The sequence below is a fragment of the Myotis nattereri genome (genome assembly GCF_964212035.1).
Source record: "Myotis nattereri genome assembly, chromosome: Y".
Lineage (NCBI taxonomy): Eukaryota > Metazoa > Chordata > Mammalia > Chiroptera > Vespertilionidae > Myotis > Myotis nattereri.
This window is the reverse complement of record NC_138094.1, coordinates 3,950,517-3,978,258: the sequence shown is the minus strand read 5'-3', so window position 1 is coordinate 3,978,258 and position 27,742 is coordinate 3,950,517. Positions and strand designations below refer to the sequence as shown.

The following is a 27,742-nucleotide window of genomic DNA, read 5'->3' as shown; positions in this document are numbered from 1 at the left end:
GAATTAAATATGCTGTTTGCTTCACATGTCCCACACTCAGGTTTTATTTTTCACTTGGTATTTAAATAAGCTATCACACAAAACTAACCATTTTTATATTTTGTGTTATTGGCTAGAGTGTTTAAATTAATTTTAGTTTTTACATAGGATAGGAACCCATTGTCAGAACAAATCTGAATTTAATCATGATAATATATCCAAAGGAACAGATAAGGCAATGAACACAGAAACAGATACATTAAAAGGACAAGATAATGAACACATATTCCAATAAAGGGAAAATAAGGCAGCTATGCAATACAGCTCTGGAAATGTATACATTAAACAATGCAAAACCGCTAGGCAGCATCATGTATTGTATAGTTCAGAAGTTTCAAGAAAATACAGAACTGGTAGAAAATGTAATAAAACTTTAATCTGAAAATCAATACTCGCTGCTTCAGGAAAGTTATATAGAAAATATATCTCTCAATACAGTAATCAGTCTTAACTGAATTCAGTAATCTCATTAACTGAATCAATGTCCAGAAGAGATCATGTGGGATGGGTCTTTTGAATTGCGTTTTGTTTTATTTGCTGCCTTGGTTTCATCCTGCAAGTAGATTCCTGGAGCTCTTTTAGAGGAAGTGTTCAACTCTTTCTGAAAAGCAACAGTAGTACAGGGCTTTATCACAGCTGTTGCTAAATCTACATCTGCTTCTTTTACAGAGACTTGCTCTTTCAGCACTTCCACTTTCTCATTGAGCTCATTTCTTTCCATTTGAAGAGCTCTAAACAGCTTCTCTAACCGTCCCAGTTTCATTTGAGAGGACTTGTACTCTTTATCACGAATAGTTTTCTAAAGAAAAAAAAAAAACACGACAGAATTTATGTAATCTTAGTATATATAAACAGAAATTAGATTATTGTATACAAAATTAACTAATCTAAGCCACACTGGAAACTACTTTTTATCATCTCTTGGACATCACAGTATATGTATATACTGACATTTAAAATATTTATAATTATATGGAGCAATGCAAAAATTAAATTCTTTATCATATTTCATTCAAGTAATCAAGATCTACTTCATGACTTTAAGTAGTAAGTATTAAGGAAATTCAGCATCTTAATTTAAAATGCTAGAAATAAGAATGTTTTTGTCTAAATAGATTTTTTTTTATTCTCTTCCACCTTTTAGAGCCCTAATGTTTTCTCTTGTGAAATGTTATAAACTAGCCCTACCAAGTTTATGAAAGTGAGACATTTAGAAACTGTACATGGAATTCACTTCATTGTTATTTACAACAACTATGACAAAAAGTAGTTTGTTGCCTTTTGGAAAGAATAAGGGCAGAAAATCAGTAAATTACAAGTTAATCAAATCAAATTAAATCTTAATCAAATTGTCTTTACTGAAGATCACTGCCTTTCAGGTTGCGGCCTTTGAATCAACATCAGTATTACCTGGATAATTTTTAGAATTGCAAATTCTTGGGCTATATCCCAAATTTAATGAATCAAAAACTTTGAGGGGAGCAGTGTACCAAGTTTAATAATTCTTAATCTGCATAAGCAAAATCAAGATACTTTAGAGCTGTCTATAACATAAACCTGAGCTAATTAGTTGGGGAAATAAGTTTAAATACCTCACTAAATTTAACTTAAGTAAACTAATTAAACTTTAGTAATCAAACCAGCAATTACTTTAGTAAACATCTAGACATTCCATCCTGCCTTAATATGAGCATTCACTATTCAGTCATGTAAAACCTTCTTACCTCTTCAGCCATTTGCAGAAGTACTTTATTATTACTTTCCCATTTGGTACGCCATATTGTCATTTCTTTTTCCAGTTTCTTAATTTTCTTTGTCATCTGCGAATCAACACAATATGCATTTAAATTCTAAGTTGAATTCCCTGACCTACCTACCACAGAAACATTTTTTGTTTAAAAGCTCTTTTTTTTTTATAATTGTTTCCTAATAATCTTACTGTTTCCTAATAATCTTACTCTTCATTCTGTTGTCATTTTCTCCATTTGGACTTTCCTATTGATATTTTAGTGGAAGAAAATGCTCTGACCCTTGGACATTATTTTTAATACTAGAGGCCTGGGGCATGGATTCGTCCACATTGAAAGGAAATTAGAAGGTGGCCGGTAGGGTAAGACTGGGCAAGATGGGCCAGACATGCCCTGGAACCAACCTCCTGCACTCCCTCTCTGGCTTGCCGCACGAGGGGCAGCATCGGGGCTTAAAGATCATTTGTGGAGTGAGGAGGATCCCTCCTGCAGTTGGGGTCCCTCAGCCTGGCTTGTGGGGATTGGGCCAAAACCAGCAGTCCAACATCCCCCGAGGGTCCCAGAGTGCAAGAGGGCACTGTTCAAGATTGCTGTTGCTTGGCAGCTCCTGCACTGAGAGTGTGCCTCTGGTGATCAGTGTTTATCATACCTACCATTCAGTTGGCCAGTCGCTTAGCCTTTTACATATGTAGATATTTTTTTAATGTTGATATTTTCCCCCCTTCAGAAACATTTTATAATATTCTTCCCCACGCTCATCACTGCACTTGTCTCAACTAGCTGATAGTCTGCATGTCTTTATAAAAAACAAATTTTATGTTCTCAGTTTCAGAGGAAGCAGCAAATGCTAACTTCAGATACCACAATTAACTCTCTCAGATAAGGCTGCAATGCATTTCATTCCAACGGAAGATACAAGACTTTCTGCTTCCTCAGTTATATAAAAAAAAAGTCCTTGTTCTTGTTTTCTGAATATAATCACTAGAGGCCCAGTGCACGTGCACTGGGGGAGAGGGGTCCCTCAGCCTGACTTGCACCCTCTTGCAGTCCGAGACCCCTCAAGAGATGTCTGACTGCTGGCTAAGGTCCACTCCCTGCCACCACCGCTGCGCTCACCAGCCAGAAGCTGGGCTTGCTGCTCCTTAGCGCTGCCTCAGAGCCTCTCTTGCCACCACCACTATGCTAGCCAGCCATGAGCCCAGCTTTTGGCTGAATGGTGACCCCCCGTGGGGATGCACTGACCACCAGGGGGAAGCTCCTGCACTGAGCGTCTGTCCTCTGGTGGCCAGTGCACATCATAGTGACCAGTAGTTCCACTGTTCGATTTGCATATTAGGGTTTTATTACATAGGATTATACTAATTCATCAGAGTCTTGGACAGAGATTCTTAGCCTCCAAAGAAATTAAGACTCTAAAATCACATTGGTATCAGAACTAGAGGACAGAAGAATTTAGGAGACTAGAAAGGTGCTATTAAATGTCTGAAACCTTTAGCTTTGTTTTCCTCAAAATTCACAAGACTATTTTACTTCAGATTTTGTCAAAGATAAAATGGGTCCAAAAATAAGGAGAATGTACTTAAAGCAATGCTGTAATATTCCAATTTTCAGAAATTCAGAATAAGATTCAGATATACCTGTCAAACAAGGATGACAAAGCCAATGCCCTATGTCATGGGTTATTACCCACAAAACTGCCACAAGACATGGTTTCATACTGACCTACTGGGATTTCTGTAGCCACTATTAAAGAGCAAAGTATTCCTGCCCAGAGATTCTCTCCAGGATAGTGAATTGAGAATTGCTCTCTTAAAATGTTCCATGTCAATAGCATGCATGTGCTATAGTACAGAAAACACATTTTTACTGTACATACAACTCCCCTTAACTGAAGTCTCAGCTTAAAAAAATGGCAGGTAAAACTCATCTGCTCATGCTCATTGAATTCTCCATATTGCTGGATCTAAAAATACATGAAGGTAGTAACAAAAACAATGTCTGAAATGCAGCAGATACCTTTGTAATTCTCATTTTTCTTTTTCTTTTTTAATATATCTCAAGAAAAACAATATTAAATATAATGTTGCATGCAATAAACATTAATATTTTCAACGACAATTTTAATTCTATTGTCACATACAATAAACTAATATTTCAAGAAAAAGATTTCAAGTATAATAACTATAATATCACACAGTTGTAGGAAATATTAAAAATCTGCAAGTAAAGCATAACTTCTATTAGATTCTAAATTATTTTTTCTCTCTGGCATTGTATTTGTTCATCAGTTTATATTGTTCACTAGAGGCCCATTGCACGAAGAGATTCGTGCAATAGGCCTTCCCTTCCCCTGGCTGCCGGCACCGGTTTTCCTCCGGCAACCAGAACCCAGGCCTTCGGTCCGGCTGGAGCCTTCAGTCTTTGCGGCTCCAGATGGAACCTTCAGTCTTTGCTCCGCCATTTTGCTCCTATGTATGCAAATTAACCGCCATCTTTGTTGGGTTAATTTGCATAATCTCATCATTGGCTGATGAGCATAGCAGAGGTATAGTCAATTTACATATTTGTATATTATTAGGTAAGATTCTATTCCAAAAGTGAGTGAGATTATGTGATATTTATTTTTCTCAGACTGGCTTATTTCACTTAGCATAGTGGTCTCCAGTTTTATCCATGCTGTTGCAAATGGTAAGAATTCCATCTTTTTTACAGCAGCTTAGTATTCCATTGTGTGGATGTACCAGTTTTTTAATGCCTTCACCTGCTGATGGGCACTTAGACTGTTTCCAAATCTTAGCTATTGCAAATTGTGCTGCTATGAATATAGGGGTGCATATATCCTTTCTGATTCATGTTTTTGATTTCTTGGGATATATTCCTAGAAGTGGGATCACTAGGTCAAATAGGAATTCCATTTTTAGTTTTTTGAGGAAACTGTTCTCCACAGTGGCTGCACCAATCTGCATTCCCATCAGTAGTGCAAGAGTGTTCCTTTTTCTCCACCTCCTCACCAGCACTTGTCACTTGTCAATTTGTTGATGATAGCCATTCTAACAGGTGTGATGTCAGGTGCCTCATTGTTGTTTTGATTTGCATTTCTTGGATGCTTAGCGACTTTGTGCATGTTTTCATGTCTCTTGGCTTTCTGAATGTCCTCTTTTGAAAAGGTCCTTTGCCCACTTTTTGATTGTCTATCTTCCTTTATTAAGTTGTATAAGATCCCTGTAAATTTTGAAGGTTAAACACTTATCAGAGAGAACACTGGAAAATATGTTCTCCCATTCAGTAGGCTTTCTTGTTGTTCTGTTGATGGTTTCTTTTGCTGTGTAAAAGCTTATTTTGATGTAGTTCCATTTGTTTATTTTCTCTTTAATTTCCATTGCCTTAGGAGCTGTATCAGTAAAGACACTGCTACAACGTATGTATAATATTTTGCTGCTTGTGGATTCTAATATTTTTATGGTTCCCCATCTCATGTTTAAGTCCTTTATCCATTTTGAGTTTGTTTTTGTGTATGGTGTAAGTTGGTGTTCTAGTTTCATTTTTTTGCACGTTACCTGCCCAATTAATCATTTATTGAAGAGACTGTCTTGACTCCATTGTATGCTCTTGGCTCCTTTGTCAATTATTAATCGAGCATAATGTTTGGATTTCTGGTTTCTCTGTTCTGTTCCATTGGTCTATGTCTGTTCTTGTGCTAGTACCAGGCAGTTTTGAGAACAGTGGCTTTGTAATATAGCTTGATATCTGATATTGTGATCCCTCCAACTTTGTTCTTCTTTCTTAGAATTGCTGTGACTATTTGTGATCTTTTCTTTTATTCCATAAGAATTTGTTCTAAGTCTGTGAAATGTTCCATTGGTTTCTTAATGGGGATTGCATTAAATCTATAGATTGCTTTGGACAGTATGAATATTTTAATGATGCTGAATCTACCAATCCATGAACATGCTATATTCTTCCATTGTTTATGTCTTCCTCTATCTCTTTTTTCAACATCCTGTAGTTTCCCAAGTACAATTCTTTTACCTCCTTAGTTAAGTTTACCCTAAGTATCTTAATTTTTTTGTTGCAATGGTAAATGGGATTGTTTCTTCAGTTTTTCTTATTGTGAGTTCATTATCGGTGTTAAAAAAGCTATAGATTTCTGGGTGTTAATTTTGTATCCTGTTACATTGCTGAATGCCTTTATTAAGTCTAGTTTTTTTGATAGAATCTTTGGCATTTCTACATTAAGTAATCTGTGAATAATGAGAGTTTTACTTTTTTTTTATCGATGTAAACATATTTTATTTTTTTTTTCATCGATGTAAACATATTTTTTTTTATTGCTTAAAGTATTACAAAGAGTATTACATATGTCTCCTTTTTTCCCACGCCCTTGACAATCATTTGGCCTCCCCTAGCCCCCAGTGTCTTATGTCCATTGGTTATGCTTATATGCATGCATACAAGTCCTTTGGTTGATCTCTTACCCACCCCCCTCCTACCCCACAACCCTCCCCGGCCTTCCTGCTGTAGTTTGACAGTCTGTTCGAGGCAGCTCTGCCTCTGTATCTATTTTTGTTCATAAGTTTATAATGATCTTTATTATCCAGAAATGAGTGGGATCATGTGGTATTTTTCCTTCATTGACTGGCTTATTTCACTTAGCATAATACTCTCCAGTTCCATCCATGCTGTTGCAAATGGTAAGAGTTCCTTCTTTTTTACAGCAGCATAGTATTCCATCGTGTAGATGTACCACTGTTTTCTAATCCATTCATCTACTGATGGGCACTTAGGCTGTTTCCAGATCTTAGCTATGGTGAATTGTGCTGTTATGAACATAGGGGTGCATATATCCTTTCTGATTGGTGTTTCTGGTTTCTTGGGATATATTCCTAGAAGTGGGATCACAGGGTCAAATGGGAGTTCCATTTTCAGTTTTTTGAGGAAACTCCATACTGTCTTCCATAGTGGCTGCACCAGTCTGCATTCCCACCAGCAGTGCACAAGTGTTCCTTTTTCTCCACATCCTCTCCAGCACTTGTCATTTGTTGATTTGTTGATGATAACCAGTCTGACAGGTGTGAGATGATACCTCATTGTTGTTTTGATTTGCATCTCTCAGATGATTAGTGACTTTGAGCATGTTTTCATATGTCTCTTGGCTTTCTGAATGTCCTCTTTTGAAAGGTGTCTATTTAGATCCTTTGCCAATTTTTTGATTGGATTGCTGATCTTCCTTTTGTTAAGTTGTATGAGTTCCCTATAAATTTTGGAGATTAGGCCCTTATCAGATATGACATTGGCAAATATGTTTTCCCACACAGTGGGTTTTCTCGTTGTTTTGTTGATGGTTTCTTTGGCTGTGCAGAAGCTTTTTATTTTGATGTAGTCCCATTTGTTCATTTTCTCTTTAGTTTCAAGTGCCCTAGGAGCTGTATCAGTGAAGAAATTGCTTCAGCATACGTCTGAGATTTTGTTGCCTTTGGATTCTTCTAGAATTTTTATGGTTTCCCGTCGTATATTTAAGTCCTTTATCCATTTTGAGTTTATTTTTGTGTATGGTGTAAGTTGGTGGTCTAGTTTCATTTTCTTGCATATATCTGTCCAATTTTCCCAACACCATTTATTGAAGAGACTATCTTGACTCCATTGTATGTTCTTGCCTCCTTTGTCAAATACTAATTGAGCGTATTGGTTGGGGCTGATTTCTGGGCTCTCTATTCTATTCCGTTGATCTATATGTCTGTTCTTGTGCCAGTACCAGGCAGTTTTGAGAACAGTGGCTTTGTAATACAGCTTGATATCTGGTATTGAGATCCCACCTACTTTGTTCTTTCTCAGGATCGCTGCAGCTATTCGGAGTCGTTTTTTATTCCAGATGAATTTTTGGAGAGTTCGTTCTAGGTCTGTGAAATATGCCATTGGTATTTTAATGGGAAGTGTGTTGAATTTATAGATTGCTTTGGGCAGTATGGACATTTTAATGATGTTGATTCTACCAATCCAAGAACATGGTATGTTCTTCCATCTCTTTAGGTCTTCCTCTATCTCTTTATTCAACGTCCTGTAGTTTTCTGAGTAGAGGTCTTTTACCTCTTTAGTTAAGTTTATTCCTAGGTAGCTTAATTTTTTTGGTGTGATGGTAAATGGGATTGCTTTTTTAGTCTCTGTTTCTGCAAGTTCACTATTGGTGTATAGAAATACCTCAGATTACTTGGGGTTAATTTTGTATCCTGCTACATTGCCGAATTCTTTTATTAAGTCTAAAAGTTTTTTGATGGAGTCTTTAGGGTTTTTTAAGTATAATATCATGTCATCTGCAAATAAGGACAGTTTTGCTTCTTCTTTTCCAATTTGGATGCCTTTTATTTCTTCTTCTTGTCTAATTGCAATGGCTAATACTTCCAGTACTATGTCGAACAGGAGTGGTGATAGTGGGCATCCCTGTCTTGTTTCTGTTCTTAGGTGAAATGGTGTTAGTTGTTGTCCATTACGTATGATGTTGGCTGTGGGTTTGTCATATACGGCTTTTACTATGTTGAGGTATGATCATTCAATTCCCACCTAGCTGAGAGTTTTTATCAAAAATGGGTGTTGAATTTTGTCAAATACTTTTTCTATATCAATTGATATGACTATGTGGTTTTTTCCTTTCAATTTGTTTATGTGATGTATCACATTTATTGATTTGCAGATATTGTACCATCCTTGCATCACTGGGATAAATCCTACATGATCGTGGTGTATGATCTTTCTGATATACTCCTGGATCCGATTTGCTAAGATTTCCTTGAGGATTTTGGCATCTATGTTCATGAGGGATATTGGCCTGTAATTCTCTTTCATTGCGTTGTCTTTACGTTGTTTTGGTATTAGGGTGATGCTGGCTTCATAGAATGAGCTTGGAAGTGTTCCTTCCTCTTGGATTTTTTGTAGTATTCTGAGGAGGATAGGTTTTAGTTCTTCCTTGAATATTTGGTAAAACTCCCCTGTGAAGCCGTCTGGCCCTGGGCTTTTGTTTGCCGGAAGGTTTTTGATGACTGCTTCAATTACTTCCATAGTTATTGGCCTGTTGAGATTTTTAGATTCTTCCTGATTGAGTTTTGGAATGTTGTATTTTTCTAGGAATATGTCCATTTCCTCCAGGTTGTATAGTTTGTTGGAGTAGAGTTGTCCATAGTATTTTTTAACAATCATTTGTATTTCTGTGGGATCTGTTGTTATTTGGCCTCTATTATTTCTGATTTTATTGATTTGGGTCCTTTCTCTTTGCTTCTTGGTGAGCCTGGCTAGAAGTCTGTCAATCTTGTTTATCCTTTCAAAGAACCAGCTCTTGGTTCATTGATTTTCTGTATTGTTTTTTTCGTCTCTATGTCATTTATTTCTGCTCTAATCTTTATTATCTCCTTCCTTCTGCTCACTCTGTGCTTTTCTTGTGGCTCTCTTTCTAATTCTTTGAGCTGTAGATTTAGATGATTTACTACCATTTTTTCTTGTTTGCTGAGATAGGCCTGTAGAGCTATAAACTTCCCTCTCAGGACTGCTTTCATTGTGTCCCAAAGATTTTGGATTGTTGTGTTTTCATTGTCATTAGTTTCCAGGATGTTTTTAAGTTTTTCTTTGATCTCATTGGTAACCCAATCAATCTTTAATCACATGCTATTCAGCTTCCAAGTGTTTGAGTATTTTGAGTTGTTTTTATTGTAGTTTATTTCCAATATTATGGCGTTGTGGTCTGAGAAGGTGCTTGGAATGATTTCAATCTTGTTGAATTTGGGGACTTTGTTTGTGATCCAATATGTGGTCTATTTTTGTAGATGTCCCATGAGCACTTGAGAAGAACGTATATTTTTGGCTTTGGGGTTAAGTGTTCTAAGATGTAGATTAAGTCCATCTGATCTATTGAGTCATTTAGGATTGCTGTTTCTTTGCTGAGTTTCTGTCTAGCGGATTTATCCAGTGATGTCAGTGGTGTATTAAAGTCCCCTACTATAATTGTATTGTTGTCGATCTCTCCCCTGATATCTTCCAAGAGTTTTCTTATGTATGTGGGTGCTCCTGCATTGGGTGCATATATGTTTATCAGGGTTATATCCTCTTGTTGTATTGATCCCTTTAGTATTATGAAGTGGCCTCCCTTATCTCTCGTTATAGCCTTCACTTTGAGGTCTATTTCCCGATATAAGTATTGCTACCCCAGCTTCTTTTTCCTTTCCATTTCCCTGAAAGATATTTTTCCATCCCTTCACTTTCAGTCTGTGCGAGTCCCTTCTAATGAGGTGGGTGTCCTGTAGACATCAAATATATGCGTCATGTTTTTTTATACATTCAGCCACTGGATGTCTTTTGATTGGACCATTTAGTCCATTTACATTTAAAGTTATTATTGAAAGGTACATGTTTGTAGCTATTTCTTTTTTGTGTGTATGTGTGTGGCTGTTTTCTTTCTGGGCTTTTTAGTTATTCTTTTACCCCAGTCCCTTAAGCATTTCTTGCATTGCTGGTTTGGTTGTGATAAACTTCCTTAGCCTTTTTTTGTCTGTGAAGCTTATTTCCCCTTCAATTTTGAATGATAGCCTTGCTGGATAGAGTATTCTTGGATTCAGTCCTTTGCCTTGCATCACTTTGTAAATTTCTGTCCATTCTTTTCTGGTCTGATGTGTTTCTGTTGAGAAATCATTTGATAATCTGATGGGGGATCCTTTGTAGGTAACTCTCTGTTTCTCTCTTGCAGCCTTTAAGATTCTCTCTTTGTCTTGTACATTTGCCATCGTTATTATGACGTGTCTTGGTGTGGGTCTTTTGGGGTTCATCTTGCCTGGGCCTCTCTGTACTTGTGTAACTTTTTTCTTCCCCATATCTGGGAAGTTTTCTGACATTATTTCTTCAAATAAATTTTCTAATCCTTGCTGCTCTTCTTGTCCTTCTTGCAGCCCTATTATGCGTATGTTACTTCGTTTCATGTTGTCCTGAAACTCCTTTAGGCTCTCCTCCTGCTTTTTATTTTTTTTCTCCAGTTGTTGTTCTGATTGAGCTTGTTTCTCTTTTATCTTCTAATTCACTAATTTGGTCCTTTGCTTCTTCTACTCTGCTATTGAAACTTTCCATGGTGTTTTTGATTGTAGCTATATCATTTTTCATTTCTTCCTGATTCTTGCATAGGTTGTTGATGTTCTCGTCCATCTGGTGAATGAATTGTACAACCATTATTCTGAATTCTTTTTCTGTCATGTTGCATGCTTCAATTTCATTAATGTCCTTTCTTGGTGACTCCTCATTGTCTTTCCTCTGGTGGTTGTGTCGTGTCTTCATTCTGATTATCTCCCGATGGTTCAAACGTCGAGTTGCATGGGCCTGGGCCGTGTGCAGTTGGAGCCTCCCACTACCCTATTGTCACTGAAGAGCTCTGACACTAAGATGTGTGGTTGTTGTGGGTTGGTGCGAACCAGACTCACTCAGAGTCAGTGTTGTCAGCTCTCAATGTGGCCTCGTACGCGCCCTTAGTATCAGGAACCCTGCCTGCACCGTGCTGAAACAGAGACCCCCCTGAAGGGTGTTGAAAACCAGAGCCCCCTAGTGTGCACCAGGAGTCAGGGTTCCCCAAGAATCCAGAGTCTCTGTTGCTTTGCGTGACCTTGCCTTGAGAATCAGGGTCCCTGTGTGCCCTTGCACCAGGAATTGGAGTCACTGGCTCTTAGTATGAATGCACAGGGAATCAGGATCTCAGGTGCAGGTGATAAGAAACACAGTCATGTCACTGGTGCTTGGTGCTGCCTCCTGCCTAGAGAATCAGGGTCCCTGGGCCTGCGCTACGCTGGACAAATTCCCGATGTTTGAGTGATTGCTCCCAGCCCAGGGCTCCGAAGCCGGCAATGTGCGTAGGCTCAATTCCTGGGGATCACGTGTTTGCTCTCAGCCCAGGGCTCAGAAGCCGGCCCTATGCAGCATCAGTTCCAAGGTGCTTGCTCACTTCCAGGCTAAAGTTCCTGGAGCGCTGAGGCCCCGGAAAGGGGTGGGTCTACCAGTTATTTACTCTGGTGCTGCCTGCAAGCCTGCGGGAATGGGGGATGGGCTCTGTTACTCACAGATCTGCCGGCAGGTCTGTAGCCGTGGTCACAGCTTTCTGACCCCAGTGGCTGCAGGGTCCTGGTATGTGTCTGAGATCAGACTGGGTGGTGCTGAGGCCAGGATCCTAGTCTCAAGCAGCTCTGTTTCCCAAGATGGCGTGGTCGCCGTGCCTGTGCTGGCCACCCAGGAGTGTCCACGCAGGGAGCAGGACTCCGCCGCCTAAGACTGCCCGGTTTAGCAGCCCATTTGAAGACCTGCAGAATCTAACTGTCCCTAGCTCATACACACACACCACACGCATCCACACACTCCTCTATCACTTCCTTGCTCTCTCACTCTCCCTCCCTACCTTCCTGCTGGTCGCCATTTTTCCCCAGTTTTACTTCTTTTCCAATTTGAAAGCCTTTTATTTCTTGTCTGATCACTATGGCTAGCACTTCCAGTACTCTGTTGAACAGGAGTGGTGAAAGTGGGCATCCCTGTCTTGTTCTTGTTCTTAGGGGAAATGGCTTTAGCTTTTGCCCACTGAGCACGATGTTGGCTGTAGGTTTGTCATATATGGCCTTTATAATGTTGAGATAAACTACCTCTATTCCCACTTTGCTGAATTTTTACCAAAAATGGGTTTTGGATTTTGCCAGATGCTTTTTCTGTGTCTATCGATATGATCATGTCATTTTGTCAATTTATTTATCGATTTGCAAATATTGTACCAGCCTTGCATCTCTGTAATAAATACCACTTGATCATGGTGTATGACCTTTTTAATATATTGTTGGATGCGATTTGCTAATTTTTTTGAGGATTTCAGCATCTATGTTCACCAAGGTTATTGGCCTATAATTCTTTCTTTGTAGTGTCTTTATCTGGTTATACACTTAGGATAATTTTATACTGGCTTCATAAAAGGAGTTTGGAAGTGTTCTTTCGTCTTGGGTTTTCTGAAGGAGTTTGAGGAGTATAGGGATTAGTTCTTCTTTGAAAATTTGATAAAACTGCCTGGATCCAGGCTTTTGTTTGCTGAGAGTTAATTGTGTGTGTGTGTGTGTGTGTGTGTGTGTGTGTGTGTGTGTGTGTTTTATTTTTTATTACTGCTTCTATATTATCAGTTGTTTTTGGCCCAATCAGGTTTTTTGATTCTTCCTGATTGTTTTGGGAGATTGTATTTTTCTAGGAATTTGTCTATTTACTCTACAATGTCCAGCTTGGCATATACAGTTGTTCACAGTATTTTCTTGTAGTCCTTTGTATTTCTGTAGTGTAGTGGTTACTCCTCCACTTTCATTTCTGATTTTATTTAATTGGGTCCTCTCTCTTTGCTTCTTGATGAGTCTGGCTAATGGGTTATCAATTTTGTTCATCCTTTCAAAGAACCAGTTCTTGGTTTCATTGATCTTTTGTATTTATTTTTTAGTCTCTGTGTTATGTTTGCTCTAGTCTTTATTATTTCCTTCTTACTCTGGGCTTTTTTGTTGTTGTTGCTTTTTAAGTTGTATGGTTAAATAATTTATTGCTGATTTATCTTTTTTTATTAAAATATATTTTATTGATTTTTCACAGAGGGGAAGGGAGAGAGATAGTCAGAAACATTGATGAGAGAGAAACATCGATCAGCCGCCTCCTGCACATCTCCCAGTGGGGATGTGCCCGCAACCCAGGTACATGCCCTTGACCGGAATCGAACCTGGGACCTTTCAGTCCGCAGGCCGACGCTCTATCCATTGAGCCAAACCGGTTTCGGCTGATTTTTCTTGTTTTTAGAGGTATGCTGTTAGTGCTATGATCTCCATTTCTGGACTGCTTTTGCTGTCTCCCAGAGATTTCTGGGTTTTTGTATGTTCATTTTCATTTGTTTCCAGGAAGTTTTTTAATTTCTTGTTCCATTGGTAACCCAATTCTTTGTTTAATAACATGCTATTTAGCCTCCATGTATTTGAATGTCTAGGGGTGTTTTTACTGTAGTTGATTTCTAATTACATTCCAGTGTTGTCTGAGAAGATGTTTGATATGGCTTCAACTTTCTTAATCTTGTAGAGAAATGTCTTGTGTCCTTCCATGTAGTCTATCTTCGTGAATGATCTATGTGCACTTGAGAAGAATGTATATTCTGCTGCACTGGGGTGAAATGTTCTATAAATATTAATTAAATCCACCTGATCCAGTGTGTCCTTGGAGTCTCTATTTCCTTGTTAAGTTTTTGTCTGGAAAATCTACCCAGTGAAGTCAGAGGGGTGTTAAAGTCCCCTACTATGACTGTATTGTGGTCAATCTCTCCCTTAAGGCCTCTAGTGGGTTTTTTGTTTGATTTGTTTTTTTCATAAATTAGGTGCTCCTGTATTGGGTGCATATGTTTATCAGGGTAATATCCTTTTGTTGGATTGATCCCTTTAGTATCACATGGTGACTTTTGTTGTCTCTTGTGATGGCCTTCATTTTAAAGTCTATTTTGTCAGATATGAGTATTGCTACTCCACCTTTTTCTTTTCCTTATGCATGGAAAATTTTTCCATCCCTTCACTTTCATCCTGTGTGTGTATTTTTTCCTTTTTCTTGAAGTGGGTCTCTTGTAGACAGTATATATTTGGGTCATGTTTTTTGTATACATTTAGCTACCCTATGCCTTTTGATTGGAGTATTTAATCCATTTACATTTAGGGTTATTATTGACAGGTACTTATTTATTGCCATTTTAATTCTGTATGGCTAGGTTTCTCTTTCTGTTTCTTCTCAATACAGCAATCCCTTTAGCATTCTTCTAATGCTGTCTTGGTGGTGATGTTCTCTTTTAGGCTTTTTTTTTTTTTTTTTTTTGTCTGGGAAGCTCTTTATTTGATCATCTATTCTGAATGACAGCCTTGCTGGATACAGTAATCTTGGTCTCAGATCCTTGCTTTCCCTTATCTTGAGTACTTCATGCTGCACCCTTCTGGCCTGTAGAGTTTCTTATGAGAAATCAGGTGTCAGCCTTACAGGAACTCCTTTGTAGGTAACAGTTTTCTTCTCTCTTGCTGCCTTTAAGATTCTCTGTCTTTAATTTCTGGCTCCTTAATTATGATGCCTTGGCGTAGGAATGTTTGGGTTCTTATTTGGTGTTCTCTGTGCCTCCTGAACTTATGTTATTTTTCCTTTACCAGGTTAGTGAAGTTTTCTGCCATTATTTCTTCAACACCTTCTCTATGCCTTTCTCTCTTTCTGCCTCTTTGGGCACACCTGCTATTCTAATATTGTTATGTTTCACATTGCCCCATAGCTCCTTTATGCTGTCCTGCTTTTTATTTTTTTTTCTTTATGGTTCTCTGATTGATAATTTCAACTTTCTCTTCTAATTCACTTATTTGTTCCTTAGTTTCCCCTAATCTGCTGTGTATTCTTTCCAATGTGTTATTTGTGTTGTCATTCTTTGTCTCAGACTGTTTTTTCATAGTTACTATAATTTTTTTCATGCTGTTGAACATCTTTACCATCATTACTCTGAACTCTGTTTCAGATAAATTTCTTATCTCTGCTTCATTTATCTCTTCTTCTGGAGAATTCTCTAGGTCTTTCATTTGGGGATTGTGTCCTCACTGTGGCTTTCTGTTTGGGTTTATGACTATGAATGAGGGAGATCCTCTGCAGCTCTCAATCTTTAGTTTTAGACAGTGTTAACGGCTGTTTCTGACTAATTGGATCTGGCAAAGACTCAAAGTCCCCAGAGACTGCCTTTTGATACCACTTGAATTGCCCCCAGACCATTATAACATTGTGGGGCAGTTGCTTCTGCCTGGGGCTAATTGTTATTTTTAATCTCTTTAGTATCCTCAGGGCAAGGTATTTTTCAATAGCGCTGTGTCAACTGTCTTCCCTCCAGGCAAGGCAGATGTCTAGGTGGGAAAGATGTCCTTCCCTGAGTCATGGAATGACTCAGCCCAGGAAACTTGGGTGTCTGCCTTCTGAACTCTACCCTTGAGTCCCCAGTTCTGGCTTCTGCTCTCAGCTCTAACCCACTCTGTTCTCTCTCTCCCAGAGCACAAAGTGGGTGGCTCCACAGGTAATTTTGTACATTGGCTCTTTAAGAGGGTGCCTGAATTTTCAGCTGTTACTCTCTGGAAGACAGTACCCCACTGCTTTTCAGAGCCAGATGTTATGTGGGTAACCTCCTCAGTTTTGGTGCTCTGTTGGGGGGGCCCAGCTTTGGGATCAGATCCCCGAGTTCTCAGTCGCAACCTAACACAGCTGAGATATCTCTCCGGGACTTCAGCTGCTGTCTATAAGCACCCAGCCAGCCCTTTCTAGCCTCCGCCCCTCCTACCAGTCTCTATACTGTCTTTATTTTCTGTCCTCGGGTATCAGGGTGCTCTCCTGCGAGTTTTCCACTGACTATTCAGGAAGTTTTTCTATATTTTAGGTGTATTATCAGTTTGTTCCTAGGAACATGACCATTCAGCATCCACTTACTCTGCCGCCAGTTTTAATCTCCCTCGTTATTCTCATTTTTAACAATGAAGGAAAAGAGAGCTTAAACAACATGTCAATGGTCTTTAATAAATAATGTAAGAAATTATTAATGTGAGAAATCTGACCATTGTATACAAGAGTTCAACCAGTATACAATATATGAAAATAGTGACTAATATCTATTGACAGGTTACAAAATGCTAGGCTTTATTGTTACTTATCTTCTAATGGCCACCTTTTCTTTTTTAAAAAAAATATTTTATTGATTTTTTACAGAGAGAAAGGGAGAGGAATAGAGAGTGAGAAACATTGATGAGAGAGAAACATCGATCAGCCGCCTCCTGCACACCCCTCCACTGGGGATGTGCCCACAACCAAGGTACATGCCCTTGACTGGAACCGAACCTGGGACCCTTCAGTCCGCAGGCCGACGCTCTATCCACTGAGTCAAACCGGTCAGGGCAGACCACCTTTTCATAAAAATCTCAATTTTAAAGGGGAAATGCCAAAGTAAATAGCTTGCCCCAAGGAAGTCACACAATGCAAAAATCAGACCTCAGTTCCAGAATCTACGCTCCAAACTAAAGTGTTCCCTATTTATTTTAGGATAGCGACAGATAACTGTAGTCTTTAAAATTAAATTTAATTCCATATTTTGAAGTGGAATGACCCAGAACAGTTTTCTATGACAAATTTTAGTTTCTAAAATTGGTAAGGATGTCCTTGTATGCTATATTAGTAAGTAAAGTAAAATTTAAAAAAAAAAAAAGTAAAAATGCCCTACCCGGTTTGGCTCAGTGGATAGATCGTCGGCCTGCAGATTTAAGGGTCCCCAGGTTTGATTCCCGTCAAGGTCATGTACCTTGGTTGTGGGCACATCCCCAGTAGGGAGTGTGCAGGAGGCAGCTGATCGATGTTTCTCTCTCATTGATGTTTTTAACTCTCTATCCCTCTCCCTTCCTCTCTGTAAAAATCAATAAAAATATGTTTTAAAAAAAGGTAAAAGTATTTTAAACATTTAGTTAGATCCTTAGAAATAGTCTATTCAAACCAAAATGTATTACTATGCTTGGTCTGATTCTTAAAAAAAAACAAAAAAACAACAACCACAAAAAACAAACAATTTACACAACATTTTGTAAAAGAAATGAGAAGAAATCATCTGCAAGTGATTTTTAAAAAAAATCTACTTCTAGTTCAGTTGGAGCTTTGTCCTGTACATTAAAAGGTCATGGGTTTGCCCTCGCTGGTTTGGCTCAGTGGATAGAGTGTCAGCCTGCAGACTGGAGATTCCTAGGTTGGATTCTAGTCAAGGGCACATGCCCAGGCTGCGGGCACACCCTAGTTACTAGTGGGAGGCGTGCAGAAGGCAGCCAATCAATGATTCTCTTTCATCATTGATGTTCCTCTCTCTCCCTTCCTCTCTGAAATCAATAAAAACATATATATTTTTAAAAAAGGTCATGGGTTTGACCCCTGGTTGAGGCACCTACTTAGGTTTTGGGTATGGTCCCCTGGTTGGGATATGGGTGGCAACCAATTAATGTATTTCTCTCTCTCTAAGGTTGATAAAACAAAAAGCACATGCTCAGCTAAGGAATTTAAAAAAACTAATTCTAAGAAAAATTGTCCTTGTTAGGAGAATTCTCTTAAATAATAACAGAATTTTGAGGGTTTGGAGACTATTAGCAATGTGAGGCAATTTCTGGACATAATGCATGAACATGCCATTGAAGGATCAGAAAAGATAAACTTAACATTGTATCACAATATAAACTCTTCCAAACAATAATACTTAATCAAATTTAAAATAATCACATGTAAATTTTCTAGTAATATTCGACTATAAATATGCAAATACCTTTTCCATTTCCTGCCTGAAGGTTGTAAACAGCTCATTGCTTTTTGCCATGGTAGTCTGGAATTCTTCAAACTTATCCATATAAAGAGAAAGCTACCGAAAAAAGTATAAAATATTCTGAGTTCCAGATAAGTAATTTAAAATCCAAAAGATTTCAAAAGAATATGGCTAAACACTGGTGACTTGTTATATGCAATAAAAATAAGAACAAACAAATAGCAAATCTTGGATGAACCATACAGTAGGTAGCTAAAATTCTGATAAACCATTGAAGTTTATAAAATTTTGTTTAATCTGTGTAAATGCTTAAAATGTACAAATATTCCATCTCTCATAATAAAACTAATGTGCAGTGGTATGGCTGTACATTAATATCATACAATCAATATCATACATAAGTATCATACAAACAATATTTTATGCACTACCACTCTCCTTACATTTCAAAAATTGTACTTGGAAAAAGGTCATTCTTTTATGTATACCACCTGAATCGTTTTTAGCTTGATTTCAAGGCTATCTTTTTCTTGAACACTGAAGGAAAATGAAACAAAAGAATAGTTTGGTTGAAAAAGAATTTAGTGGTAGTTGAAAAAAAAGGAAAGCTAAAAATGATAGAAACATCTTTCACAGCTTCAAGTAATTTTTATTCTAGCTAGAAAAAGAATGCTAACTGAATATAGAATGCAGTCATCTTTTTCAGGGGGAGAGTCACAGTAGTAGCCAAAAAAAAAAAAAAAAAAATGTGATGAGCCCTGAACTATGACTTAAGGGCTAAATTTCTTTATTTAGACTAGAATGGATTACTTTATAAATGTTCTAATATAACTACATTATTTTCAGTGTGAGAAAATGTAGGTCAAAAGAAATATTGTATTCCACCGGGAACATGCTCCAAGATCCCAAGTGCATACCTAAAATGATTCACTATATATATATATATATATATATATATATATATATATATATATATATACACACACACACACACACACACACACACACACACGTACATATACGCACACACACACAGTTTCCTCCTATACATACTTACTGATGACAAAGTTTATGAATTAGGCATAGAAATAGATCAACAAAAATAGCTAATAATAAAATGTATCTTTTATAATAATATACTGTAAAACTTATGGGAATGTAGTATGTTTCTTTCTCTGATAAATGGATACCAATCAGATAACTGGTAACATATACAATGTGGAGATGCTGGACAATGGGATAATTTATGTCCGAGGCAGAACAGAGCATAAGGTACAAGATTTCATTATGCAATTCAGAATGCAAAGCAATTTAAAATCTATAAATTATTTATCTCTGAAATTTCCACTTAATATGATAAAACTGCAGAAAGTGAACCCATGGCTAAGGGTGACTGCTGTAAAGTGTTTTTGTGCCTCTGGGGCACAAAGAAAAGTGACAGTGCTTCTAAGGCTGCTGGCTTGGGAGAGTGTAGGAGAAGAAACAATGATGGTGGCTCAGTCAGATTGAGGGAGTTCTGGCACTTGAGGGAGGTAAGAAGTTATGGCAGTTTTGGCATGGTCCATTTTTATTGAAGATGGTACATCCAAGGTAGACTGCTCCATCTGAGAAGTCAATGCTGGCCCAGTCTGTCAGTTAGTAGTGAGGTCATCAACAATTGCTGGAAACTGACATGGTAAAAGCAAAGAAAGAAACCAACTCTTGGGAAAGACATCTACAGCCACGTATAGGGAGTGGGAAGGTAAAGAATTGACAGCAAAAACAAATAATTAAATAAGAAGACTTAAGAGTAACAAATCACAGACAACAACAGAACTTAGTGAAAAGGCTCCCCTGTGACTATTACTACAACAATTACCAATGACTCACAATAAGAAACATCTTTCCAAACTATATATATGCTTTTTCTACCTTCCCCACATGGATTTTCTTCTCCATGTATGTGAACAACTGAATGTTTAGGACCAATGCCCTGACTAGGTAGCAAATTGGTTAGAACATCTTCCCAATATGCCAAGATTGTGGAATCCATCCCTGGTGAGGGAACATACAGGAATCAATCAATGAATGCATAAATAAGTAGAACAACAAAATTCTACCTTTTTTTTTTCCTAAAAACAACCAACCAAACAAAGAAACAAAACACACAAAACAAGAAACAACCCACAAACAAACAATGAGTAAATATATAAAGATAATGAGTAAGGGGTTTAAATTTATTAGAAGCATGCTAATAGGATCATAACAAACTTCTGAGAGTTGATTCCTCTTCAATTGTCACAATAAGTTAGTTTAGTGTCACAATAAGTTAGTTTAGTTTTATAGACTATCACTACATTATAAAATGTTCCCAAAGATAATGGTTGCTCATGAAGATAGATGCATGCCACTCTTAATGTATTAGTGTACTTCAGAACTAATTAAAGGAATTGTTACATTAAACATATATTTTTAAACAGATAGTACTTTCTTGAACAGAATATAATCTAGTTAACTAAAAGAGAATAAATTATGCATATAAATACCTAATTGCTTCTGTCTGTTCAAATTAAGTAGGTATTAGTAATGCTTCAAATATGGAAAACCCATTCTTTCTTTCATCTTTTAACTGAGTTTGAGCATCTGCTTACTTTATTCCACAAATAAGACACTAAAATGGGGTAACAGAAAAAGACTGAACTGACATACCGAGAAAACCCTAATTTTTTAAAAAAGTACTGACACATACAATATTACCTGGAAGTGGGCCTGTGTAAGCATATGCAGTTTTTTAAATTACATATAGGAAAAAAACATGTATTTTTGCCAGTGTTATTTTCCTCAAAGAACAAAATTTTAGAGATACTAGAAAAGTATCGAGGATAATAGAAAGGGCACAATGAAAATAGGCTGAATAGTCATCCTTATTCCCTATGGACTGAGAGATTTCATAGGACATAGAACTTATAACGTAAAATCAAGAAAAGTCAAATGCATGGGAAAAAATCCAAGAGGGTAAGAGATCTATTCTTCTGTTCTAGTTGGCTCTGCCTGGGATCAAGGAAACTCATAAATTCTATTATTCTCTGTTGTAAAGTTACCTGCTGTTTTAATTGTACTTCTTGATGTTTCATTTCTTCATATTTGTACCTCGATTCAGTTGCTTCTTTTAATAACTAGAAAACAGAAACATTCTGGCAAAATACTAATAGTAATTAACATATGTTTAAAATGTCAAATGACTAGATAACCTTAGCCTTTATTCATTATTTATGAAAGAATCACAGGTCAGTGGGTGAAACATCCTATTACATCTCCTGTCAATTATCTTTATTTTTTTTATCAATACCAGTTTAACACTTAGATATGTAAGAATAGTATTTTAGCTGCTTATAGAGAAGAAGTATCCTGGTGGCATAAGGTTCATCTAATCAGTGTTACATTCTGCTATTTTGGGCAAAAATAACTAGACCAAATGGAAACAGAAAACAAGACTAGAAATCTTGACAGTATCTGGGCTTAGAAGCTAAGCTCTTCTATTCCATGAGTGGCAATTTGAGTAGAAAAAATATGGAACCAATTAATGAAAACAGAGATCAGATTTTTAACTCTGTTTCTGGGAAGAAGGGTCTGGTCAACACAGGGTGGGGCAAAGGTAGATTTATAGTATTAAGTACATAAAACACCGTTTATTCTTTTATCACTATTTGTTCGTTATTGTATTATTTTCTGTAAAAATAACGGTGAACCTACTTTTGTCCTACCCTGTTTACATGGGTTTAAAAGAAAATTATATAGTAAAGTTGCACGGTACATAATTATGAAATTCAGTCTTTAAACTTCTCAAACAAAATGTTATGCACAATTCAATTAAGCCTTTAAAAGTCCTTAAATCAACCAGAAAGTATACACATGTACTACATGTATGTATGTGTATGTGTATATATGTTGAAAACAGCAATAGCTTCTTCAGTTAAGTATCGGATACCATTGTTGGCTTTCACTGAATGTTCACTCTGTGAAATTGTATCTCTCTAAACCTTCGACCTGCACTTAATGAGTTTTTCACATCCTGAGGAATACCTGAATGATCCATTGAATGAAATAGTCCATCTACACTAATAAAAGAGAAACATGGTAATTGGCGTACGACCGCTACCCTTTTCATTGGCTAATCAGCGAGATATGAAAATTAACTGTCAGCCAAGATGGCGGCTGGCAGCCAGGCAGCTTGAAACTAACATGAGGCTTGCTTGCTTCAGTGACAGAGGAAACCAACGTTCCCCGCCTGCGGCTGCAGGCCTCTGAGCCTGCAGTTTCAAACATTGTAACAGATACCGCGGGACTTCAGCCAGCAGATCGCAACATTGTATGCAAAGGCCAGAAACCTACTTTCAGCCCCTAGGAGCGGGAGCCAAGCCTCAAGCTAAAGCTGGCCCAGAATAAAAAAGAAAAAAAAAGAAAAAAAGGAGCGGTTGGGAACTTCAGTCACTCCCAGCCTGAAAACAGCCCTCAGCCCCTCACCCAGACTGGCCAGGCACCCCAGTGGGGATCCCTACCCTGAATGGTGTGTGACCAGCTGCAAACAGCCATCATCCCCTCACCCAGGCTGGCCAGGCACCCCAGTAGGGACCCCTACCCTGAAGGGTGTGTGACAAGCTGCAAACAGCCATCATCCCCTCACCCAGGCTGGCCAGGCACCCCAATGGGGACTCCCACCCTGATCCAGGACACCCTTCAGGGCAAACCAGCCGGCCCCACCCATGCACCAGGCCTCTACCCTATATAGTAAAAGAGTAATATGCCTCCCGGCACCGGGATCAGTGTGACAGGGGGCAGCGCCCAAACCCCCTGATCGCCCTACGGCTCTGTGTGTGACAGGGGGCGGGGCCACAACCTCCCTATCCATCCTGCTCTGTTCGTGACAGGGGAAGGCGCCCCAACCCCCTGAGCAGCGCTGCTCTGTGCCTGACAGGGGGGAGCTCCCCAAACACACCCCCCCGCCACAGGCCCTGCTCTGTGTGTGACGGGTAGAGCCATAACCTCCCCATTGGCCCTGCCCTGAGTGTGAGAGTGGCGGCGCCCCAACCCCCTGATCGGCCCTGCTCTGTGGGTGATAGAGGGCGGTGCCCCAACCCCCTGATGGGCCATGCTCTGTGTGTGACAGGGGGCGGTGCCCCAACTCCCCTATCGCCCCTACTCTGTGCGTGACAGGGGGCAGCGCCCCAACCCCCTGATTGGCCCTGCTCTGTGCGTGACAGGGTACAGAGCCCCAATCCCCCTGATGGGCCCTGCTCTGTGAGTGACAGGGGCCAGTTCCCCAACCCCCAGATTGGCCCTGCTCTGTGCGTGACAGGGGGTGGCACCTCAACCTCCCCATCGACCCTGCCTTGAGTGTGAAAGGGGGCGGTGCCCCAACCCCCCAATCGGCCCTACCCTGATTGTGACTGAGGGTGGTATCACAACCTCCCAATCTGCCCTGCTCTGTGCATGATGGGGCGGTGCCCCAACTCCCCAATTGGCCCTGCTCTGAGCCCGACCAGGGGCTGCACCTAGGGATTGGGCCTGGTCTCTGTCACCCAGGAGCAGGCCTAAGCCAGCAGGTCGTTATCTCCCGAGGGGTCCCACACTGCGAGAGGGCACAGGCTGGGCTGAGGGGCCCCCCTTCCCCCCCGAGTGCACAAATTTTTGTGCACCGGGCCTCTAGTCTTATGTAATAAAAGGCTACTATGCATATCGACCGAACAGCACAATGGCCGGTCACTATAATGTGCACTGACCACCAGGGCACAGACGCTCAATGCAGGAGCTGCTCCCTGGTGGTCAGTGCATTCAAACAGAGGGAGAACCACTCAGCCAGAAACCGGCTGTTGAGTGCAGTGGTGGTGGCAGCAGCCTCTCCTGCCTCCACGGCAGCGCTAAGGATGTCCAACTGACAGGGAGTAGGCCTAAGCCGTCAGACATCCCCTGAGGGCTCCCAGAGAGGGAGAGGGTGAAGGCCGGGCTAAAGGGACCTTCCTCCCCATGCACAAATTTCATGCACTGGGTCTCTAGTATTATTATAACCATTTACCACTTCATTTAAGTTACATATATAGTTTAATTTGCATATTTTAAGTTTGGATTCTAACTACAATCACAGTTGGAAAACTTGATATAAAATACTAGAGGCCTGGTGCATGAAATCCTGGCCTTGTAGTCCAGGAGCTCTCGGGAGAAGTCTGACTGATGGCTTAGGTCCATGGGTCATCTTTAGCACTGCCACAAAGGTGGAAGAGACTCCTGCCACCAACTGCTTCGCTTGGCACCCATGAGCCTGGCTTCTGGCTGAGTGGCGCTCCACCTGTGGGAGCACTCCAATCCTGCATTGAGCATCTTCCCATGGTGGTCAATGTGTGTCATAGCAACTAGTCATTCCACTGGTCGATTTGCAGATTAACCTTTTATCATCCTACTAGAAGCCCGGTGCATGAATTCATGCAGCAGTGGGGTCCCTCCACCTGGCCTGCAGGATCAGGCCAAAACCAGCTCTCTGACATCCGGGGGTCCTGGATTGCATGAGGGTGCAGGCCAGACTGAGGGACCCCACTGCTGCACTGGGCCTCTAGTCCTATATAAAAAAAGCATAGTATGCAAATGTCCCCTTGACCGGAGTTTATCTGGAAGTTCAACCAGAGGACAGGCTGGCTGGGGAAAGGAGGGAGGTCCCAGCTGGCAGCGCTGGTATGTGGCCAAGGGAAGGGAGGGAGGCCGTGGCGCGGGCAGGTGGCCAGGGGAAGAAAGGGAGTACCAGCCAGGAGCCAGCAGCACATGGTCATTGTGCTGTTCGGTCGATATGCATAGTAGCCTTTTATTACATAAGATGGACTATTTCATGGACCCTACCAGTGCATGAATTTTGTGCACTGCACCTCTACTATAATTAGATAACTGTCTAGAATAACTGTCTCTAGCTCTCACAGCCAAACTTGCCAAATGACTGACACAATTTTACACCTTGAGATTATTACCTAAAATTCAAGGCAATACTCTATACAAAGGAAAAATAAAACATATACAGGTCTTTCCACTAATTTGGTCTAAAACTTCTAGTGTGTTTGTTATATGAAAACCTCATCAGAAATAAAGGCTGAATGTATTCTAACATTTCTCAATCTAGAGTAAAAAAAAAATGCATGATTTAGATGTAAAATGTTGAACTAGTTTAAATGATGTTAAAAGCTTTGTTTATAATTCTGGCAATACATTTCTTTAAGAAATAGAACTTACAAACTCTCTCTCTCTCTGATGTTTTTCATCAGCTTCCTTTATGAGTTGTGTTGTTTGCTGAAGCTTGGCATCCACAAGCTGTAGTTGCAGTTCCTTACGTTTGAACACTTTATCAATACGCTATAGAAAAAATAAAATTTCTTCCAAAACTTAGTAAAAAAAGGGAACACATGGATGAAAAGAAATAACATAAGCTACAATTACTTGCTTCTGTTTTTTCTGTTAATATAATCATAGCTAATACCATTAAATGTTTCTGTCCCTACGCTTGCAAAAGCATCTATGTATATCACCTTGCAACCATCCTGAACTTGCAGGAATCATCCCCGCTGATTACTACATGGTACCCATGGTTGTTGAAGTTGAAGGTAACCTGTCATCCATCAACAGTTTCGTACTTCCCCTTTCTGCTCTACATTAAAAATTAGGTCTAAGTTATCAAAAAGGATGGAGATCAAACTATTAAACTCATTCATAACACACATAAATTCCTGAACATTTTTTTTTCTCCTTAGATTTCCCCAAATTTCTTAATGCAGGTAAGTTGCATGATATAATGGTAGAAATAACCTAGGGTCAAACCCAGGCTCAGTGAATGGCCTTGGGTAAATTCTGTCCCTTAATAAACCTCAGTTCTGTAACTATGAAGGTGAAAACCACATATACTTTACAGAGTTATAAAAATCCATGCAATGATTAAACTAAGATGCTTGGTGCCTAGCATGTATTACATGCACAACTGGTAAGAGAAGAAGTTATTATTATTTTCAAACTCAATTGTTAAGTGGTATTTATGGACAATAAAATAATTAGAATACTGTTCACAGATGAAGAAATAATGTAACTCTTTTAGTTATAAAATCCTATGTAATAGGAAAAAAATGCTGATTTATAACAGGTAACTTAATTAAGTTTTGAGGAGTACACGAGATCTGTCTTTGATTGAAAATAGTTCAATATATTATTAAATTATATCTTAACCAAAAAAGAAAATGTGGTAATACCTAAAATAAATAAGACAAGTGATATAAAAATATACTTTAAAATTCTCATTAATAGGGAAGTAGACTATCATTCTTAAAAAGGTAAAAATTTAAAGACTCCATTAAACAAAATGAGTTTATAAAAAATAAATCTACTAAAAATAAAATTCACTCATAGGTCTAACACAAGTTTCCTTAAAAATATATTGCAAGGAAGGGAAGAAAGGGAGAGAAACCTACATATTAAAAAGAGCCGAGACATAGTAATTAATAAAACATATAAACCTTGTTTGGATCTGATTCCAGAAATCTTAACCATATGGGTGGGACATAGAAATGTAAATAGTGACAAAGCATTTAATTGATTATTGATAAATTCTTAGGTGTAACCATGTTATCATGGTTCTGCTTCAAAAAAAGTTCATGACTGTTATTTCAATATATGCATTCAAATAGTGCTGAGAGTGATGTATTTATTTAAAAATGAATAAAATAACAGTTGCTAGACACAAAGTGGATAACTTCTGAAGCTAACTGATGTATATTTTACTTTTAAGTTTGACACTTGCTATGATAAGTTAAAAAATTGTTAAAAGATGAAAGAGAATAGTCAAACATGTTTTCAAAGACTTTTTAAAACTGTAAATTAAAACAAAGCTCAAATTTGAATTGAAATTGGATAAATGCCTTAAGTGCTCTTTTGGTAGCAAAACACATAAAACTTTTCATTTTAACTTTTCATTTTAATAGTCATAATCTTTAAAAATTATTAATTTGAATCTTTTCATGTAAGGAACTCAATATACACAAATAAAAGTAACAATTTTTTATTATCTTAAAGCATAATAAAGACAGGGAGGCATTCTTTGAAAAACCCAAAGCCTCCCACACTACATATTTGATCTCTTAAAGTAAGAAAGCTAAAATAAGCAGTTTATCACCAATTTACTTCTAATCTAGACACTAACTTCCAGACTAGCTTATAAAATAAATGCAATGATCAGGTTCTGCAGCCATTGATCAATCCTTTAGACTTCTTACTTCTTTAAGTGTGTAATAAATAGGAGGAGTGTGTGATGGATTAGAAGTTTCATTTGCCTTCTCCCCAGATAATAGAGTAGATGGAATGCAATGATACTTATACATTGTACAGATATTCATAGAAGTCTAAGATAGAGTATTTGGAAATACAATGTGTATGCTAAAATCACCAGCTTCCAAGTATAAAATCACAATCTTCCAAGTATAACATGGCAAACAAGCAGTACTTAATGCATCTGCTAGAAATTACTTCAGATGTCCAAAGCCACTGACTCCTGGGCCATGGAGTGAGGGTCCCAATTAGTCCTTCAATTCACATGGTGCCAATT

General features: G+C 38.7%; 1 protein-coding gene across 4 annotated transcripts in view; it reads right to left on the bottom strand.

The window, feature by feature from the left end:
• Nucleotides 1-395: 395 nt before the first annotated feature.
• LOC308512479 (gamma-taxilin-like) overlaps nt 396-27,742 on the bottom strand; it is a 131,922-nt gene continuing 104,575 nt past the window's right edge. For 3 of the 4 annotated variants that reach the window (XM_081082211.1, XM_081082209.1, XM_081082210.1), the window contains 5 exons: nt 25,390-25,509; nt 21,222-21,296; nt 18,145-18,237; nt 1,764-1,859; nt 396-838 (listed from right to left, as the gene is read on the bottom strand). In XM_081082211.1, the coding sequence (XP_080938337.1) occupies nt 518-838; nt 1,764-1,859; nt 18,145-18,237; nt 21,222-21,296; nt 25,390-25,509 (705 nt within the window). In that variant the 3' untranslated portion in view covers nt 396-517. The remainder of the gene's footprint in view (nt 839-1,763; nt 1,860-18,144; nt 18,238-21,221; nt 21,297-25,389; nt 25,510-27,742) is intronic. The other variant, XM_081082212.1, reaches the window with a different exon arrangement.